This window comes from Pleurodeles waltl, chromosome 4_1 (assembly GCF_031143425.1).
Source record: "Pleurodeles waltl isolate 20211129_DDA chromosome 4_1, aPleWal1.hap1.20221129, whole genome shotgun sequence".
NCBI lineage: Eukaryota > Metazoa > Chordata > Amphibia > Caudata > Salamandridae > Pleurodeles > Pleurodeles waltl.
The window spans coordinates 773,840,593-773,859,988 of record NC_090442.1 but is presented as its reverse complement, the minus strand read 5'-3'; the positions used below and the strand labels follow the sequence as shown (position 1 = coordinate 773,859,988).

General features: G+C 46.1%; 1 protein-coding gene across 1 annotated transcript in view; it reads right to left on the bottom strand.

Moving 5' to 3' along the window:
* Nucleotides 1–19,396, bottom strand: part of NCAPH2 (non-SMC condensin II complex subunit H2) — a 177,826-nt gene that overhangs the window by 94,338 nt on the left and 64,092 nt on the right. Inside the window, exon 6 of the mRNA XM_069229446.1 lies at nt 388–459. Within this exon, the coding sequence (XP_069085547.1) occupies nt 388–459 (72 nt within the window). The remainder of the gene's footprint in view (nt 1–387; nt 460–19,396) is intronic.

Sequence of the window (19,396 nt, the reverse complement as noted above, 5' to 3'; positions counted from 1 at the left end):
TTAACTGAAAGGTATTGAGATGTTCCATGGGCTACATGCAATATCTGATATGAGCGCAGGGGGCTAGGGTGTGGGAGAGGGACCTGAGAAACACAGAGCAGCATTTTGTTAAATGTGGGAAGGAAGGTGGATGGAAGCATGGGAACATCAGAATATTTAATAGGCTTTGAGTTGAAGATGAGCAAATAATGGAGAAACTTGTTGGAGAAACATACACCCTTACGTTTAGGAGGACAGACTAACATGGCACACTGGAAGATGTGGTATGAGTGTTTTTTCACTATCTACAGTATGTATGAAAAGGAGACAGAAAAGTTATCAGGCAAGGTGAAGGAAAGGTAGAGGCTGCTACTGTGATAAGAGTTTAAAGACCAGCTATGTTCTTACATTGGGTTTGTTATCCTTCTTCATGTCCACGTTGCCCTTGGTGGGATCCTGAATGTCATCCAATGTCAGGAACTGCAGGGAAAAATCAAAGAGAAACAACAACTTATCAGATACCGTAGCTTGAGATTGTGCAAAGTGTTGGCCTGAAACCACCTTGTCATTCTCCCTGACTCAGGATCCTGAGTTTTCAATATTACTTCAGGTAGATTGCTGGCTTAACCACATCCACTAAGGTCTCTACAATATGGACTTGGGCCTGCACAGGGCCATTCAGAGAGACAGTGTTAAACTTCAAAGAAACAAAAAAAGATTACCGCCATACCATTTTAGGTCTGTAGTAGGCCATTCAGATACACCAGCATCAAGGATTTTTTTAATCACCCATATCTCAGGGAGTTTTGGAAATATTCTTATCAGTTGGAGAAATGCAACAGAGTAACCCCACTATAATTGAAAATCTTCAGTAGTTTGGAAATCAGACTTTACAGTGAGTTTCAGAACTGTGCATTCCCAATACCAGACTGTCTTTCCAGACAACCTGAGAAGAAGGCTTCAGGCCTTTGGTCTCGGAATAATGGAAGGATATAACTCAGGGTATGTAAATAGGGTTGGTTCTTCCATGTTAGGAGTCAGTTATACTTAAACATTAAAATGTGAAGCTATCCTTTTAGCTTCCAATATGGTATGCAAGGTTGTGGGAAACCACAAGACCTGTGTGTACACTGAAAATGTGTAGAAGGCTCTCAAAACACCCAACATTCATTACATCAATGTCAACTCTTTGGTCAATTAAGAAAAAAACAAATAAGTGCAAGTAGTATTCCAAAACCCCATCACAGCCACCCTGTTAGGAAAAATCAATATGAAAATAAAATACTAACTTGACGACCCGTCAACATCAGTCTTTCAAAACCTAAATGCAGAGCACTCAAAATGCCCCAGAGTATTGGTTCCTAACCTTTTTTTAAATTCTGTATACCCCACCGAATGATTATTGGAAACCGGGGACCCCCACTGAATTACTATTGGAACCAAGAGACTTCACTGAGTCATTACTGGAAGCCGGGGATCTTGGCCTAAGTATTTTTAAAGATGGGAACCACAAACCAGTAAACATAAAAAGATGTAAACATTTAAATTTGAAGATTGGACCCTTTCTGAATTCAGGCCACTACTATATTATATTGTATTAGATGCACTTGCACTGCTCACGCAAATACATTTTGGGTCCCAACTTACTTTTTACCCTCCAACTCCAAATCCCTTCAGTTACAGAATGTTTTAAAATTGTTAATTTTCAATTTTGCTTCTTTATTTATACACATTTTATTATTCTGTTAACATTATTTAATTTTTTAAGAAGCTGCGGATCCTCCTAGAAGACATCGTGGACACCCAGGGGTTCCCAGATCACAGATTAAATACCAAGTGTCCTAGAGTCATATTCAGATTAATTTGTTTAAAGTAATTCATGATGGTAAAACTAAAACCATCCAACTCACTAAGAGGCATCCAACTATAAGCCCTTCCTCCTAAATGCCTAGTTCTCATCAGCATACCATAGTGACTTGCCAAAAATCATGTAAGGCTTCAAACCTAGCAACCTTTTCATTATCCCTCTAACCCTTCCCAACAGCTAGTTTTATTGTCCACCCTAATTAATGCATAGTGCCACAAAATCCACTCTTGAAGCAGGTTCCTTTGAAGACTCAAAACTGGTGCTCTGATACCAATCCTCCCCCCAAAAAAAAAAATCAATTTGTTGCAGAATTCCTTTGTCAAAAAACCCATAAAAAATGTGTAATCGGAATGCTCAATCAATCAAGTTGAACAGCAGAAACCTCCACCTGCGGCTTGCTTCACTGAGTTGGCTAATAGCGCAAAGTCCCTGAGCCCTGCAGCCGCGCGATTCTGTGTTGCCCTGTGAGTGCGGAACTTCACATACTAAGCATCTTGTTCTTCTTCTCTTCGGAGTAGCGGAGAGAAGATAAATACCATGCAAACTGCAGGACTTAACCAAGGCCAACTTTCAATTTTACCACTTTCATCTCTAAAACCAGTCTCTGTGTTCAGTCCGTCCCAGGAGCTGCAATAGGATAGTGCACTGTAATAGTATTTAGCTCCGGTCTATAAATGAGCTTGGTCTGGCCTATCCTTTTAGCGCAGTGAATCTAATGGTAGAGTGCACGTGGAGCACTGCAACAGGATCAGTGTCTTCTTCCTCCTGATGAAGAATTTGTGGAAGAAACGGACATGTCGATCTAATGAGCAATATCACAGCCTTTTAGAGCCCCTGAGCAGGCAAATCCTGTTGCTGCACCAAAGTGCAGCATGAACCTCTCTCTGGGGGAAAATGGTGGCCCCTCACAGCCCGCAGAGTCCCAGAGAGCTTCTAAAGAGCACTTTAAGACAAAGACCAAGGAGGTATTCTTCTCCCCTCCTTTGAGAGACTTCGGCAAACATTTTTGAAAAGGCAGGGTAGCACCTTAGATGAGTCGACAGATTAATTTCCCTCAGGATGTGGGCCTCGATGATGGGGATGAATTGGGAGACTCAAACAAAAGAAGGACCCTGGATTAACCTGGTCCTAGCAGACCAAGGAGACTGGGAGGAGGTATCAAGCATCCCAAGCTGGAATTCTCCTCTAAAGAGGAGAATTTGAGGGTAATGGGGCAGGTAGGTACGTGCAACCTGGAGAACATCTACTACCCACGCTCTGACAGCATTGGTCCTGACTGCGAAAGTAGCCTAGTATGTAGGCAGTAAAATCAAGAAGACCATGGATAAGGACATCAGGGGTTACCTCAAGATGAAATTCCCAAAAGCATCCCTGGTGGGCAACGTGGTCTTACCCCAGTGGTTCCTAATCTGTGCACCACTGCACCGCAGTGCACAATGAAAACTAGCCAGGGGCACCGCACACAGCACACAGTTTGGGAAGCACTCCCTTCGGCTGAAAGGGCCCCCTTGAAGGATGGGGTTCCCCTGTGGCTGTGTTACACCCCTGCTGATGCTGCTTTCTAAAAGTTAGCACACCAGCAGGCGCAAGCTCTGAACTGAGCCTTTTTCACATCGCATCCGTTTGCAGTGTCCGGAATAAACCTGTCTCTTTCTGGCCTTACTGGGACTTGAAACAGGCCAGCCTCGTAAAAAACATACCTTTTGTTGAACTATGGGTGTACTGCAGTAAATTAACCACATCATCTCAGTCACAACTCAGAAAGGAAACCCAGTGGGCTACTTTGTCAAGGTATCTCAGGCTTTTCATGGTTTCTGTAAATGTTCAACCCTATTTTTGTTTACTTTGCCATTGTTTCGGTTTCGTGCACAGTGCACTCACTCCATTTAGCTTCTTGTTGTCCTAGGCACTGATGTGGCCTGGATGCTCCATCCTTTCATCCTCCTTGAATCTCAAGTATTGAGGTACATTTCATTTCATGATGATCTACTTGTGACAGAACTTTATCTAGCCTTGCGTTTATGACCCGCTGAATTTCAAATGTACACATATTGATTCTCACAGTCCTCTCCAAATTCTACAGCGATAACTTAAAAACCCTGAACAAATGGATTAAGTTAGTGAAGGTTCTGTCAATGGTACCTCACCCACCCCTTAGAGAGAGTCCACATTCTTCTCTCAGTTCTTGCCACACATCTCACAGTAATCTATTTGCCACGTTCCTCAGCCCAATCTAAAAAAAAAAGAAAAAAGAAAAGAAAAAAAAATGTGTTTTCCAGTAAGATATTCACTAATATCTGTCATGTTCCCAAGCTGTGACATGCCCTCTTCTTCCTGACCAGGGTGCTCATTCAATGTCAAATGCTTTCATAGTACCGATTTTTTTTCCTCGTTGTCCAGTAAAAATGCAACATATTTATTTTGTCCAAAATCTAATGTTTTATCTTAGTGATCAGTATTCCAAATAAAGTATACAAAATGATACTGCGTGGGTAAAATGAGAAAAGAAGGAAAATAAAAGAAAGTAACTATTTTTTAGGGAACAATTTCAACCACTTTTACAATTGCAGTATGTTTTTAAATGCATAAATAGATGCAGTTAGCTCTTTATTTATACTAATCACCATAAAACTTTATATTACATAAACATCCTGCAATGCCTTTATAGCCTTTATAGAACCCTGCCTCTTAAGTTGTTTTTTTCAGCCAACTGGTGACATCTCTAGTAACCTGTGCACTGCTCAACATTAATATATTTTTCCAGCTGATTTGTTTAAATCACAATGCGTGTTGCTAAGGCCAGCAGCCAAGATGAAAGGCAGGTCACAGGGCATAACAACAACAGCAGCTTAAGCGAGGAAAATGGGATTTAACTTTTCTTTTTCCTAGTGTACTTCTCAAGAAAGAAAAAGAAAGCAGTAGAAAGCAAAAATTTAGGACATTTTTATTTTTTCATGCTACTTTAGAAGAAGGTTGTATTAGCTAGAGGCTATTTTTCAAAACAAAAAATTCTATCTCCAGACCCCAGATAATATTGTTTCCGACTTAACCAACTAAAGAGTTTTATTAAACAACTTTTAGATTTAATTTTGCTACACCTATCATTATAATACCTTCATCAGCTTCATCTCAATTATTTTCAGGGAGAAAAATTGAAGTACTCCAGAAGCTAGGGTTACATCACCCCATCCGCCAATAAAAAAAAAAAGTAGCATAATGGGGAGCCACGGCCAACAGTCAATAGGTCAAGGGAGTCGTGGATCGAAAAAGTTTGGCACCACTGCCATATCCCAAAGATCAATAGCCATGTTCATTACCAAGTTTATAAAGGTTCTCACAAAAGGGATCGATCATTCCTGGAAATCTTCCTGGGAGGAGCTATTGGACCCTTAATAAATATTTTGGACATGGCTGAGGCCAAGGATACTGGCAACTTAACTCCCCAGATATTTTGTTGGGCTGGGCACCGAGAGCTATTAGTTTCCTCAGAAACACAAACTGCACACTTTCCACACAGATACAGCAATCCTCTTTAATAAATATAGACCCAAAACTGGGCAGACGGCTGCTGTTCATTAAAGAGCTAAGTAAGCTTGTGACCACTTCTCTTCAATAGACAAGGTCAAAACATCCATGAAGAAAGATTTCAGCTAAAAAGGTTTTCAGTGGCACCAATAGAGATAAGGGCACTCAATCAGACACGCTTATTCCACATGCCTGCCAGAATTACCAAGGTTATCACACAGTTTCAATATCAGGACAAAAAAATGGTTCACAGGATTCTTCCCAACCAGAAGTGCTGAAAGAGAAAGTGGAGGAAAGAGATGCTTCTGTGGCACAGGCCAATCTCCAGAAGAAGCCACAGGTAGGGGGGACTAACTCTTCTTTCCATCCACAGGTGAGGGGAAGGCTGGGGCTGTTTCTTCATAACCCAAGATGTGGATTCTCTCATTGAGACAGGAGTGATCTGTCATTCAACCATATCCTGAAGGGGCTCTTGGGCAATTTTTTCCTGGTCAAGGAAAAGGACTCTAAAAGAGTGCAGTGAATGGCTGTCAAACTTTCAAGAAGGAGGAGCTACACCTACTCAGAGAAATCCTGCTACCAAATAACTGGATGGTAAGGCTGGATCTTAAGAATGCTTGTTTCACAATCTTGATTTTTCCGCCCCACAGGAGGTTTCTCCAATTTAAATGGTGTTGAGAGATGCATGAATTTGTGACCCTATCTTTCTTCTGCTCCTGGATGCTTCACCAAGGTGAAGAGACTCATAGTGGAACTCCTAAGATCAAGAGCTGCCCTACTAATACTCTGTATGGATGATATCTTGCTGATCAACCAGGATGCTGCATGCGGTTGGCAGATCAATATATAGCAATGTCCCTAAGGCAAGAAGTAGGGTTCGTTAGCAACAATCTGAAATCGAAGATTGATCCTTCGCAATCAATAAAGTTTTTAGGATTTGCCATGTATTCCATATTGCAGATGCTGAAACTGTATGCTTAAGATACCTAGCCACAGTAATAGACTTTTGGCATCCATTCAAGCAATTTATATACAACCACTGCATTATCAAGCCCTGCAGAGGCTGCTCAACTTATGAAAGGACTATCCTATGCAGCTCAAGTTCAACTGACAGCTGTAGCTAACACAGAAATCCAGTGGTGGTTAGACCATGAAGAGGCCTAGAATCTCAAGTCCATCTTCAGAGCTGCCCACAAATGGTTACAGAGTTGGACGAGAGCCATTTGGGCTGGGGCTTTATGTGTGGAGACATTACTACAGGAGGGCCATGGTGGGAGCAAGCAAGAGTTGCATATCAACTGTCTGGAACTGTTTGCAGGATCATTTGCAGTTAAGTACCTCACAAGAGACAGGGTATTGTGATTCATTTATCTCAAAATGAGCAACATATCAGCAGTCATATACATAAACTTCCCTAGACGGACAACTTAGAGTTTCCTGGCAGAGCTGGCCAAGGACGTTTGGCACATCTGTCTGGAGTGAGGAATATCGGTAACAGCAAAGTACCTGCCGAGGAAGTTCAATTGCATAGCAGGTTGGACAACAGACACCTGAAGAGTGTCAGTATTTGGAAACTACATCAAAGCCTTTTGGAACATTTTCCTATTGACAGATTGTGGGCCCCACCTTCAGTATTCTATAAAGGGTAAAGCCCTCTTTCCTCGTTACTGCCGACCTCAACTGTTCTAGATGTCTCCCACTGGCTTTGGATCAATTGCAGTAAGCCATGGAGAAGCATATACCTTGGAGAAGCACTCCATCCTATGTGGAAGGATTTAACCAGCACTGAATGGTCACAGCTGTTAGGGAAGCAGGGACTGCTCAAAGCAGATGGGGCACATTTCTAGGTGAATTAGAGAACGAGGTGACATCATTACAAATAATAACTTGGGTTGGGGTCCTGAAGCGGAATGGAATCTGCTGGGAGTTTTGCATAATGTGCTCTGTTATGAGCACGATGTATAAAGATCCAGTTTACCCGTATGACTTCTCCCCCCCCCCTTACACTCGCAGCACTGTACGTTCTTTAGTATTTCCCAGTTTATTTTTTTGGGACTACAGTATCTGTAATTTAAGCAATGGTCTTGCTGTATTATGGCACACTGGGGATGTTTAATGGTCGTGTGAGAACTGCTCCTTCCTGGTCAGTGAACACCTAGGGGCACAGATCCTTTGGGCTCTTAGAACTTCCATATGCATCTTAACAAATATGTACTGGTGCATTTTTCCACTGTGCATACCATCTCTTTGCCCATGATATTGCAATATTTTTTTAATTTTGTTTTACAAAACACGGTTATTGTAATATGATGGTTGAACAAAATGCAATTAAGACTGAATATGCTGTGCTTTTTACTGAAAATCAACTCACTGTTCTTGCACAGCATCAGAAAGAGAAAGCAATTACTTTACTTTAGGGAAAAGGAAAACAGCACCCTGCAGAATGTTTTTATAACTTATCATTACAGTGGTTGGTAAGTATGAAAGACTAAAAGGCTTGACACTTGGAAGTAAAGGTAAAACTGGATGATTACATTACTGTTTCTTAAATCCATTATTATGAATGATCATTCACATCTTTAAACAAGGATTAAAAAGGTTGCAAACAGGTTGTGTTGATTTACGTGAAAATCTGGCAATATATTTAGCAAACTTCATTTTACAATGAGGAGCATCCTGGTAAGTCATGAAGGCACCGACTGAACTTACCGGTGTTCACCAAAATGCTACAGTGGCCAAAGTAAGCAAAATAAACAATTAAGAAATTCTTCTGCTCATGCAAGGCCTACTGGCAGACTCTGAGAAACAAAAATGACCACTTTCTGTGACTGAAACAAAGAAACAGCAATGTCACATCTTATATAGAGTCAACTTGTGAGGAACATGATATATGGTGCAAAAAACTGAGTTCATGTACTCCCTCAGATGACTAGTTGTGAAGGACATACTGCGCTTCAATAAAAATGCAGCACTGCCAAGACAGAGAAATACAACCGTTATTCAAGGAAATAAATTAAATTTGATATGGCGCAGCAGGGGTGAATCAGATTTCCTCATCTTTATTACATTTTAAAAATATTTCCTCAAGTAACGTTCAAGAACCATTCTGCGCAGGAGTAGCAGCTTTTAAGTCTAAGTACCCTTTTCAGTGGAATCCTCCAAATAGTATTACATATGGGCCCTTAGTGAATATGTTTGTTATTCATTTTATAGGGAAAATAAGTTATTTTTATGGATTTCTGAACAAACTGATAGGAAGCAAGTGAACAAAGTTGCTGATACAAATTTATTTAGCTGAGGTACCTGGCTATTTCTGACTGTTGCTGCGTGAGAGCAGTGATTCGTCATAACAGAAAGTGAATGTGCTGGAGAGGAAAGCTCCGAAGAAGAAGCTTCTTCCCTTCGGTAACGCTTTATCTGGTAGAGGCTGTATCTAGCCGCCAATTCCTTACCTTTGAATTTCCCAGGTGTCAGACTTCGATCTGGAAGATTTTTCTTGAGCAGCACCGCTGCGTGTCAGAAGGTGGCATTGACTGGTGCCACGTGATTCGCCTGCATTGTCCAAGCCAGAAGTTACATCACGATCCCATAAAGGCACCACCCAGGCGTGCTGTCAGTTACATTTCAAGGCTTTCCACACCAAAAGCGCAGAGCCATGAAACGCACTGACCACTGGTGTGAAGAAGGGCCGTGAAAAAGTCAGCCCTCTCCCTAGAAATCCGTTTGCACAGTTGGGGAAGATGGGTGGGTCGGTAAGGCATCTGCAGCTAGATATTGTCTCTACCAGATATGGTGTTACCCAAGGTAACTAACTTGTTCACCTGAAAGAGACTTCTAGCCACAGATTCCTTACTTTTGAATAGACATCCAAGCAATACCTCCCCAGGGGTGGGTCTGCAAGACAGATTTTAGACCAAAAAGTCCTGTAGGACAGAATGGGAAAAGTGCCCATCCCTACAGACCTGACTGTCCAGGCAATAGTGTTTGGTAAACGTGTGCAGAAACGCCCACGTTGCTGCCTATTAGATGTCCAGGACCAGAACTTCATGTGCTAACGCAGTGATTGCAGCTTTAGCTCTGGTGGAATGAGCTTGCAAGCCTTCAGGAGGTTGCATCTTGGCCAATGAGTAGCAGATTTGAACGTAGAGCACGACCCACCTAGAGTTGGATCTATTCTGCTTCACTCAACCTTTCTTTGCACCAACATACCGCATGAAGAGTTGATCGTCCACCCAGAGCTCTTTTGTTAGATTAAAATAGAACAATAACACTTTTAATGGATCCAGATGGTGGAGTGGCTCCTCTTCTTTAGAGGGATGCGGAGGAGCGAAAAAGGTAGGCAGTGTGATTGATTAGCCCACATGAAATGGGGTGACAAGTTTCGAAAGGAAAGAGGCACTTGCGCGAAGAATCAGTTTGTCAGGGTAGACAGAGGTAAGGCGACTTAATTGACAAGGCATGCAGCTCACTTACACCGCAGGCAGATTTCAATGCCAGAAGACTGAGGGGACAATTGTAGAAAAGGCTTGAAGGGACCACATATTGAAGGGACCACATGTTAAGAACAGATTGAGATCCCACAGAGGCATGATAAATTGTGAAGGAGGGAAAAGATGAACAAGACCAATGAGGAACCTATGTACAGTAGGGGACTTGAACAAGCCGGGTTAGTCAGGCAGCCGCAAGAAGGCAGAAGAGCGGACCGATAGCTTTTAAGAGTGCCCAGAGCAGAGCCCTGCTGGGCAAGGGAAAGAATATAGAACAAAACTTCAGAAAGAGGATAACTATGTTTCACCACGCCGCATTATTTTTCTCCAATGGCAGGCATAAACAGTCTTAGTGTAGGGACGCCTGGCTGCCAAAATAATCTAACAACTTCGGGAGGAAGGTTGAAACCTGTCAACTGCCACCACTGAATCTCCACACAAGATAGCAGACAGTTTTGGTGAAGTATCCTCTCCTGCTGCTGCGACAGAAGGTAGGGTCCGTCCTGATTGATCTTCTGGAGAACTCTGGGCAGGAGTGGAATTTGGGTGGAAAGGGCTACACGAGAAACTCCGGGTACAAAACTGATGACATTGTGCGTTCTTGGCAGAAGCAAACAGATCGAACCAGGGCTTTCCCCACTGCTGAAAGACACTGTAGGAAATTTCCCTCTTTCTGGCATGGTTATCCCCACTTTTTGTGTGCTGTCAGTGTGTTTTTGACTGTGTTCACTGGGATCTTGCTAACCAGGACTGCAGTGACTGTGCTCTCTCCCTCTAAATTTGGTTGCTTAGGACTTAGCACACCCCACAATTGGCATACTGGTGCCCCCATATAAGTCCCAGGTATATGGTACTTAGGTACTCAGGGCATTGGGGAACTAGAGGTCCCCTCTGGGCTGCAGAATGTATTGTACCACCCATGGGAGCCCATGCAAAATGTCTGTAGGTCTGCTATTGCAGGGTACGTGAAAAGGTGCATGCACCCTTCCACTACAGGTCACTACACCAGGTCACTGTAGGTCACCTCTATGGTAGGTCACCTAGCCCAGAGGACAGGTTGCTGTGTGTGACGGCACCCCTGCATGAGCAGAGGTGCCCCTACAAACTACAGCTCCATTTCCCTGGACTTCCAATGTGCGGGGAAGCCATTTTACCCGTGTACTGGACACAGGTCACTATCTGTGTCCAGCTGCATAATGGTAACTCCGGAACCTTGGCATGTTTGGTATCAAATAAGTCAGAATCATACACCAATACTGTTGCTTAGAGGACCCCCAGTATTACTCCTACCAGTCTTCTGGGGTTTTCCGGGCAGCCCAAGCTACTGCCACCCTCAGACAGGTTTCTGCCCCCCTGCTGCTTGACCAGCTCCAACAGGGGAAGGCAGAACAAAGGATTTCCTTTGGGAGAGGGAGGCAATACCCTCTCCCTTTGGAAATAGGTGTTACATGGCTTGGGAGGGGTAGCCTCCCCAAGCCATTGTTATGCTTTGAAGGGCGCATTTTGTTGCCCTCCTTACATAAACCGGTTTGTACCAGTCCAGGGACCCCTGGTCCCTGCTATGGCGCAAAACTGGACAAGGCAAAGGGGAGTGACCACTCCCCTGTCCATCACCAACACAGGGGTGGTGCCCAGAGCTCCTCAAGGTAGCCGCCAGTTGATTCTACCATCTTGAATCACAGGTGGGCAGAGGCCCCCGGGAGCATTTGAGTGGCCCGGTCAGGCAGGTGATGTCCTAGTCCCCTATTAATAGGTGGTCACCCTGCAAGGTGACAATCCCCCTTTCTGGGCTATTTAGTGTCTCTCTCCTGGGTGGGTCTTCAGAATCAACATGCAAGATTCCAGCAGCAGTCCTCTGCATAGTTTACTACATTTTCTGGCCACCGGGACTGCAAATGGAGCCACCAGAAACCGACAATCTGCAACTCCAGCAGACTACGCTCTGCAACATTGTTTCTCCAGCTCTTTCCAGCAACAGCAACATTTCCCTGGCTGTGTATCCTCTGGGGTGACAAGTCTTCAGCCTGCACAAGAAGCAAGAAGTAATCTCCCTCGGAGTGAAGGAGTCACTCCCCTGCATCCGCGGGCACCAACTGCAACAACGATCGGCTGCGTGGATCTTCTCTCCCCCGGAGCTGTGTGGATCCTGCATCACAGGTGGTGGTCTGGAGTGGTCCCCTTGGTCCTCTCTACCAGCTGTCCAACTTGGGAGATGGTAAGCCCTTGCTTCTCCTTGCAGGACAGAACCCCTGATCACCACGAATTATGCAGCTACCAAGGCTTGTTTGTGCCTCCTTTAAGGGATATTTGGGCTCCGTGTAGCTCTGGCCTCCAGCACCCATTCCTGCACAGCAGTCTCCTGCCAGTTACTCCAGCGACATGGGACTCCTCTCCAGGTGTGCTGAGTGAGCCTCACTGCAACTTCTGTGGCTGCTGCTTGTGGGGGCTGCCTCCTGTTCTTGTGACTCTCCCAGCTGCTGAGGGTAACCTCAGACTCCCTCCTTGGGTGTAGTCCCCTGGGTCTTGCTGGCCCTCTTCAGCCTTGCAAAACCTTCTTGCCAAGGTTTGTTGGTAGTTTTCCAGCACCACTGACTGCATCAGAAGCGCCGACGTGGGACATCACTTGCATCACTTCTGGAACTCCTTTTCTGCACTGATGACTTTCTTCATCCACCTTCGACCTGGTCCTGCATCCACAGAAAGGTGGGTAGTGAATCCTGCCACAGCCGGACAATCCAACTCAAACTGGACTTGGTCCCCTTCTTTTGCAGGTCCTCTTCTGTCAGGATCCACATTTGGTTTCTTCCAGTCTTGTTTGGGTCTTGCATAGTCCTTTTCCAAAGCTCTCCTGTGAGTTTGGGGAAAAAACAGGTATTTACCTCTTCTCTCCTGGTCGCTGGGGTGCACCCGGGTACTTAACAATTGGGGTTCCTAGTTACTCCAGCTCCCCTCTACCGATTTCATTTCCTTGGGCAGGGGACTGCTGTAGGAAGTTGGCTCTGTATGCACTATTTCAAAGTAAGGAATAGTATGCACAGAGTCCAAGGGTTCCCCTTAGAGGTAAGATAGTGGCAAAAAGAGATAATACTAATGCTCTATTTTGTGGTAGTGTGGTCGAGCAGTAGGCTTATCAAAGGAGTAGTGTTAAGCATTTGTTGTACATACACACAGGCAATAAATGAGGAACACACACTCAGAGACAAATCCAGCCAATAGGTTTTGTTATAGAAAAATATATTTTCTTAGTTTATTTTAAGAACCACAGGTTCAAATTCTACATGTAATATCTCATTTGAAAGGTATTGCAGGTAAGTACTTTAGGAACTTTGAATCATTTCATTAGCATGTATACTTTTCACATAAAACACAATAAGCTGTTTTAAAAGTGGACACAGTGCAATTTTCACAGTTCCTGGGGGAGGTAAAGTAATGTTAGTTTTAACAGGTAAGTAAGTCACTTACAGATTTCAGTTTTTGGTCCAAGGTAGCCCACCGTTGGGGGTTCAGAGCAATCCCAAAGTTATCACACCAGCAGCTCAGGGCCGGTCAGGTGCAAAGGTCAAAGAGGTGCCCAAAACACATAGTCTATAATGGAGAGAAGGGGGTGCCCTGGTTCCAGTCTGCCAGCAGGTAAGTACCCGCGTCTTCAGAGGGCAGACCAGGGGGGTTTTGTAGGGCACCGGGGGGACACAAGTCCACACAGAAAGTACACCCTCAGCAACGCGGGGGCGGCCGGGTGCAGTGTGCAAACAAGCGTCGGGTTTCCTTTAGTTTTCAATGGGAGACCAAGGGGTCTCTTCAGCGATGCAGGCAGGCAAGGGGGGGGCTCCTCGGGGTAGCCACCACCTGGGCAAGGGAGAGGGCCTCCTGGGGGTCACTCCTGCACAGAAGTTCCGTTTCTTTAGGGGCTGGGGGCTGCGGGTGCAGGGTCTTTTCCAGCCATCGGGAAATGGAGTTCAGACAGTCGCGGTCAGGGGGAGCCTGGGGATTCCCTCTGCAGGCGTCGCTGTGGGGGCTCAGGGGGGGACAACTTTGGTTACTCACAGTCGTAGAGTCGCCGGAGGGTCCTCCCTGAGTTGGTTGTTCTTCACCAGTCGAGTCGGGGTCGCCGGGTGCAGTGTTGCAAGTCTCACGCTTCTTGCGGGGAGTTGCAGGGGTCTTTAAATCTGCTCCTTGTAACAAAGTTGCAGTTCTCTTGGAGCAGTGCCGCTGTCCTCGGGAGTTTCTAGTCTTTCTTGAAGCTGGGCAGTCCTCAGAGGATTCAGAGGTCGCTGGTCCCTTGGAAAGCGTCGCTGGAGCAGGTTTCTTTGGAAGGCAGGAGACAGGCCGGTAAGTCTGGAGCCAAAGCAGTTGGTGTCTTCTGTTCTTCCTCTGCAGGGGTTTTTCAGCTCAGCAGTCCTTCTTCTTCAGGTAAGTTGCAGGAATCTAAATTCTTAGGTTCAGGGAAGCCCTTAAATACTAAATTTAAGGGCGTGTTTTGGTCTGGGGGGTTAGTAGCCAATGGCTACTAGCCCTGAGGGTGAGTACACCCTCTTTGTGCCTCCTCCCAAGGGGAGGGGGTCACATCCCTAATCCTATTGGGGGAATCCTCCAACTGCAAGATGGAGGATTTCTAAAAGTTAGAGTCACTTCAGCTCAGGACACCTTAGGGGCTGTCCTGACTGGCCAGTGACTCCTCCTTGCTGTTTTCTTTATTTCCTCCAGCCTTGCCGCCAAAAGTGGGGGCCGTGGCCGGACAACTCCACTAAGCTGGAGTGTCCTGCGGTGCTGTGACAAAGGGGTGAGCCTTTGAGGCTCACCACCAGGTGTTACAGCTCCTGCCTGGGGGAGGTGTTAGCATCTCCACCCAGTGCAGGCTTTGTTACTGGCCTCAGAGTGACAAAGGCACTCTCCCTATGGGGCCAGCAACATGTCTCTAGTGTGGCAGGCTGGTGGAACCAGTCAGCCTACACAGATAGTCGGTTAAGTTTCAGGGGGCACCTCTAAGGTGCCCTCTGTGGTGTATTTCACAATAAAATGTACACTGGCATCAGTGTGCATTTATTGTGCTGAGAAGTTTGATACCAAACTTCCCAGTTTTCAGTGTAGCCATTATGGTGCTGTGGAGTTCGTGTAAAACAGACTCCCAGACCATATACTCTTATGGCTACCCTGCACTTACAATGTCTAAGGTATTGCTTAGACACTGTAGGGGCACAGTGCTCATGCACTGGTGCCCTCACCTATGGTATAGTGCACCCTGCCTTAGGGCTGTAAGGCCTACTAGAGGGGTGACTTATCTATACCTGCATAGGCAGTGAGAGGCTGGCATGGCACCCTGAGGGGAGTGCCATGTCGACTTACTCGTTTTGTTCTCACAAGCACACACAAGCTGGCAAGCAGTGTGTCTGTGCTGAGTGAGGGGTCTCCAGGGTGGCATAAGACATGCTGCAGCCCTTAGAGACCTTCCTTGGCATCAGGGCCCTTGGTACCAGGGGTACCACTTACAAGGGTCTTATCTGGATGCCAGGGTGTGCCAATTGTGGAATCAAAAGTACAGGTTAGGGAAAGAACACTGGTGCTGGGGCCTGGTTAGCAGGCCTCAGCACACTTTCAATTCAAAACATAGCATCAGCAAAGGCAAAAAGTCAGGGGGTAACCATGCCAAGGAGGCATTTCCTTACAACTGCCTTTTGCATTCCACTTACTTCGTATATGGTTTGGTCTCCCCCTAGGGCATTCACTATTTGCTATTGTTTTTACTATTTGCTATTGCTTTCTATGCTAATCACTGACTTCTAATGTGCACATAATAGTGTGTTTACGTACCTCCTATTGGAGTATTGCCTATTCAGTATTTTAGTATTTGTGTTACTATAGTAAAGTATGTTTATTTTTTCCACACTGTGGTTCTTTCATGTGTGTAAGTGCTGTGTGACTGTAGTAGTATTGCATAAGCTTTGCATGTCTCCTAGATAGGTCTTGGCTGTTCATCTACAGCTTTCTCTAGAGAGCCCTGGCTTCCTAGACACTGTCTACACCTCACTAAAAGGGGACACCTGGAGCTAGTATAAGGTGATAACACCATAGGTGCTCACCACCCACCAGGCCAGTTTCCTACAGAGACCATGCTCCACCTCTGGGTGAAGACGGCGTTTGTGATCCGCCAGGCAGCGACAGCGAAGTTGATCTGCCCTGGCGCTAAGATAGCCCGCCAAGTGTTGAACCACCAGGGATATACCCTGCCGCTCCAGCCAAGTCCGGAGACGCAGGGCCTCTTGACACCGAGTCCACGACCCCACCTCGCATAGTTTGTGACAGTACCACATGGCAATGGTGTTGTATCTGCAACAGTATTCCCTTGATGGAAGGTAAAAAGGCTTTCAATGCTAATTGGGTTGCTTCGATCTCCATCTCTTCCAGATGGCAGCCCCATCCCAGTAGTGATGCACCTCTGACTACTAAGAGTTCTGGTTGGGGAGAGGGATCTGCTGTTGACATATTCACAGTTCAGTAGACACCACTGGAGGTCCTCTGCAGTTCCCTCCAAGATCCGGACCACATCTGAGAGATTCCCCTGATGCTGCGCTCAATGGAACTTCAGGTCCCACTGCAGAGCCCAGATATGTCAGGAGGCATGTGTCACTAACAGGATGCAGGAGGCCATGAGGCCTAGCAGGCTAAGAGACAGTCTCACCGAAATCTAGATTAGAGGCTGAAACATTGTTATCATAGCCTGAATATCCTGACTCGCTGTTCAGGAGGATATGCCCGAATCTGCACTGTGTCCAGAACAGCTCTGATGGAAGGGAGTGTCTGAGAGGGAAATCAGGTGTGACTTTGGCATGTGATCGTGAACCCCAGCAAATGAAGGTCCGCCGCAGTCTAAAGATAGGAGCTCGCCTTCAACAGCCAGTCATCGAGATAGGGGAAGACTGGCACCCCTGAGCTCTGCAGCGGAGATGCAACTACCGCCATCACCTTGGGTAACACCTTGGGGGGGGGGGGGGGGGGGGGATCTGATAAGTCCAAAGGGGAGAACAGTATACTGAAAGCGCTAGTGGCCTACCATGAACTGCAGGTAACGCTTGTGGGCAGGCAGGACGGGAAATAGGAGTCCTGCAAGTCCAGCGCTAACATCCAGTTTCTTGGATCCAGAGCAGACAAAATCTGAGTCAATGTGAGCATTTTGAATTTCTCCATCTTGCGGAAGAAGTTGAGGGTTCGGAGATCTAAAATAGGACGAAGGCCTTTGTTCTTTTTGGGAACCAGAAAGTGTCAGAAATAGCAATCACAGTCTACTTCTGACACCGGAACCCTCCCTATGGCTCCTTTGGCCAAGATAGCCACGACTTCCTCACTGAGAAGGGACAAATAATTGTCTGTCAGCCGATCGGGAGATGTTGGCATGGAGGCAGGGGTAGTCTCAAAGGGCCTATGCAACACCCACCTGTCCGATGCTATGGACTACCAGTGGGGCAAGTGATGGTGAATGGTGCCAACAGCTGGATGCCTATGATGGTGAAGGGAGAGATTAGGAAGGCTTGGAGACTGCTGCTGCCAGGGGGGTGGTATACTGACCAGACTGCTGGCTATATGACCCACAAGGTCTGTAGGTACCGCGCCCTCAGCCGTGCAAGGGCTGTGGAGAATACAGATCTTGGTGGCTGAGAGGCAACTGATGCAGAAAGGACAGAAAGGCAGATTGTGGATGACTTGGGGCCGCAGAGAGGCCCATGGACTTTGCCATATAACGAGAGTCCTTAAGGCACTCCAGTGCTGAATCTACCTCTTCTCAAAAGAGACAGACACCATGTCCATATGGGAAGCTTGGACATCCCCCGAAAAGCAAGACATCCTCAACCTGATATGGCACCTCAGGGCCACTGTTGATGAAACCATTCTTCCCAGTGAGTCAGTCGTATTGAGTCCATATCGTACTGCGAACTTTGCTGCAACTCTTCCATCGGTAACAGTCTGAGAGAGTATGGCCCGGGCTTACTTTGGGACCTGTGGCAGGACTTGTGCAACCATGTCACACAGAGTGTGGGAGTAAACAGCCCAAAATGCATGTAGTGTTCACAGACTGCAATGCCAGGCTGGCGGAAAAAACTTCTTCCCCAAAGAGTCCAGCCTCTTAGATTCCTTATCTCGGGAGCAGTAGGAAATGTGCTTTGGAATGTCGAGGCGTGGACCAAGGTCTCTGGGACAGGGTGTTGGGTGAGAAAGTTTGGGTCCCCTGGAGTGGGGCGACCACTGTGGCTGATCATCCTATTCACAGGAGTCCATGTGTTGGGTTTGGACCAAGTCACCAAAAGGACATAATTGAGGTACCTCAGCCACCCTCCGCACCACAACTGCATATGAAGCCCCCTCCTCCGTAGCCACGGCAGGGGCAGAAAAAAAAGACCAGTATCTGGAGAAGTGTCCAGTCCATTGGCTTCACCCAGTTCCTCACACCAGTCCATATTTGGGTCTTGTCCATAGGGCTGATGTAGGAATCTGGGTTCTGGTTACAGTACCCTCCACTTTTTGCCTGTTTTTTTATGCAACTTTGACTGAAGTGCACTGAGTTGCTCCTAACTAGGTCCCCAGTGCCAGTGTTCCTTCTCCAAAACAAAACACCTGGTCACTTGATCCCCAAGTAAATGGTACCCATTGGTAGCTAGGGCATGGATACTGAAGAGGGGCTCTAATAGTTGCTACATAACTTGTGCCACTCTAAGGGATCCAGCACCAACCTCATGCAGTCTGCCATTGCAGGATGCATGACGATGTGCTCCCTAAAAGTGAAAACACCACAAGGCACACAGCCTGTGTGCGATGTCCCTTAAAAACTGCATGTAATATTTGTAAGCAGGCCCTACAGTCCTAAGACAGGGTGCATTATATTACATGTACAGACATATCTGCAAGAGCAGATATGCCTCTACTATGTCTGTTGATTCTTAAGCATAGTAAGCGAACAGGGAAGCCCTTTTAAGTACATGTGCTGGACACTGGTCAGTACAAGTTCCTCAGCTACATGATGTCTTCACTGAAAATAAGGATGTTTGGTATCAAACATTTTGTATAAATAAACCTGCACTGATTCCTCTGATGGATTTATTAATACATGCACCCAGAAGACATCTCCGAGGTGCCCCCTAAAAAACCTACAAACTGTTGGTGAGCTCACTGACTAGTTCTATACTGTCTGCCACCAACAGACGTGAATGTGATCCCCCAAGGGTGAGAGCCTTTGCTCTCTGGAGGTCAGAAACAAAGTCTGCTCTGGGAGGGGTGTTTAAACACAAATTCCAAAAGGAGGGCCTGCAAATCTGCATTCCAAGGCAGGAAGCCTCAAAGAAGCCCACTGTCTTAGGTATGCAGAACAGGCCTTCCTCAGAGTGAGATGCCAACCCCCTGCAACAGGGCTCATATGGCACCTGGACAGGTGGAAAGATTAGCTATGCAGGAGGCATGTTGCATTTCCAGGCTGGACACACGCCTAGAGTGAGCAGCCTGAAAGTAACACAGTCTGAGGAATTCCTTGTGTGTTTTGGAATTAGGAATTCTG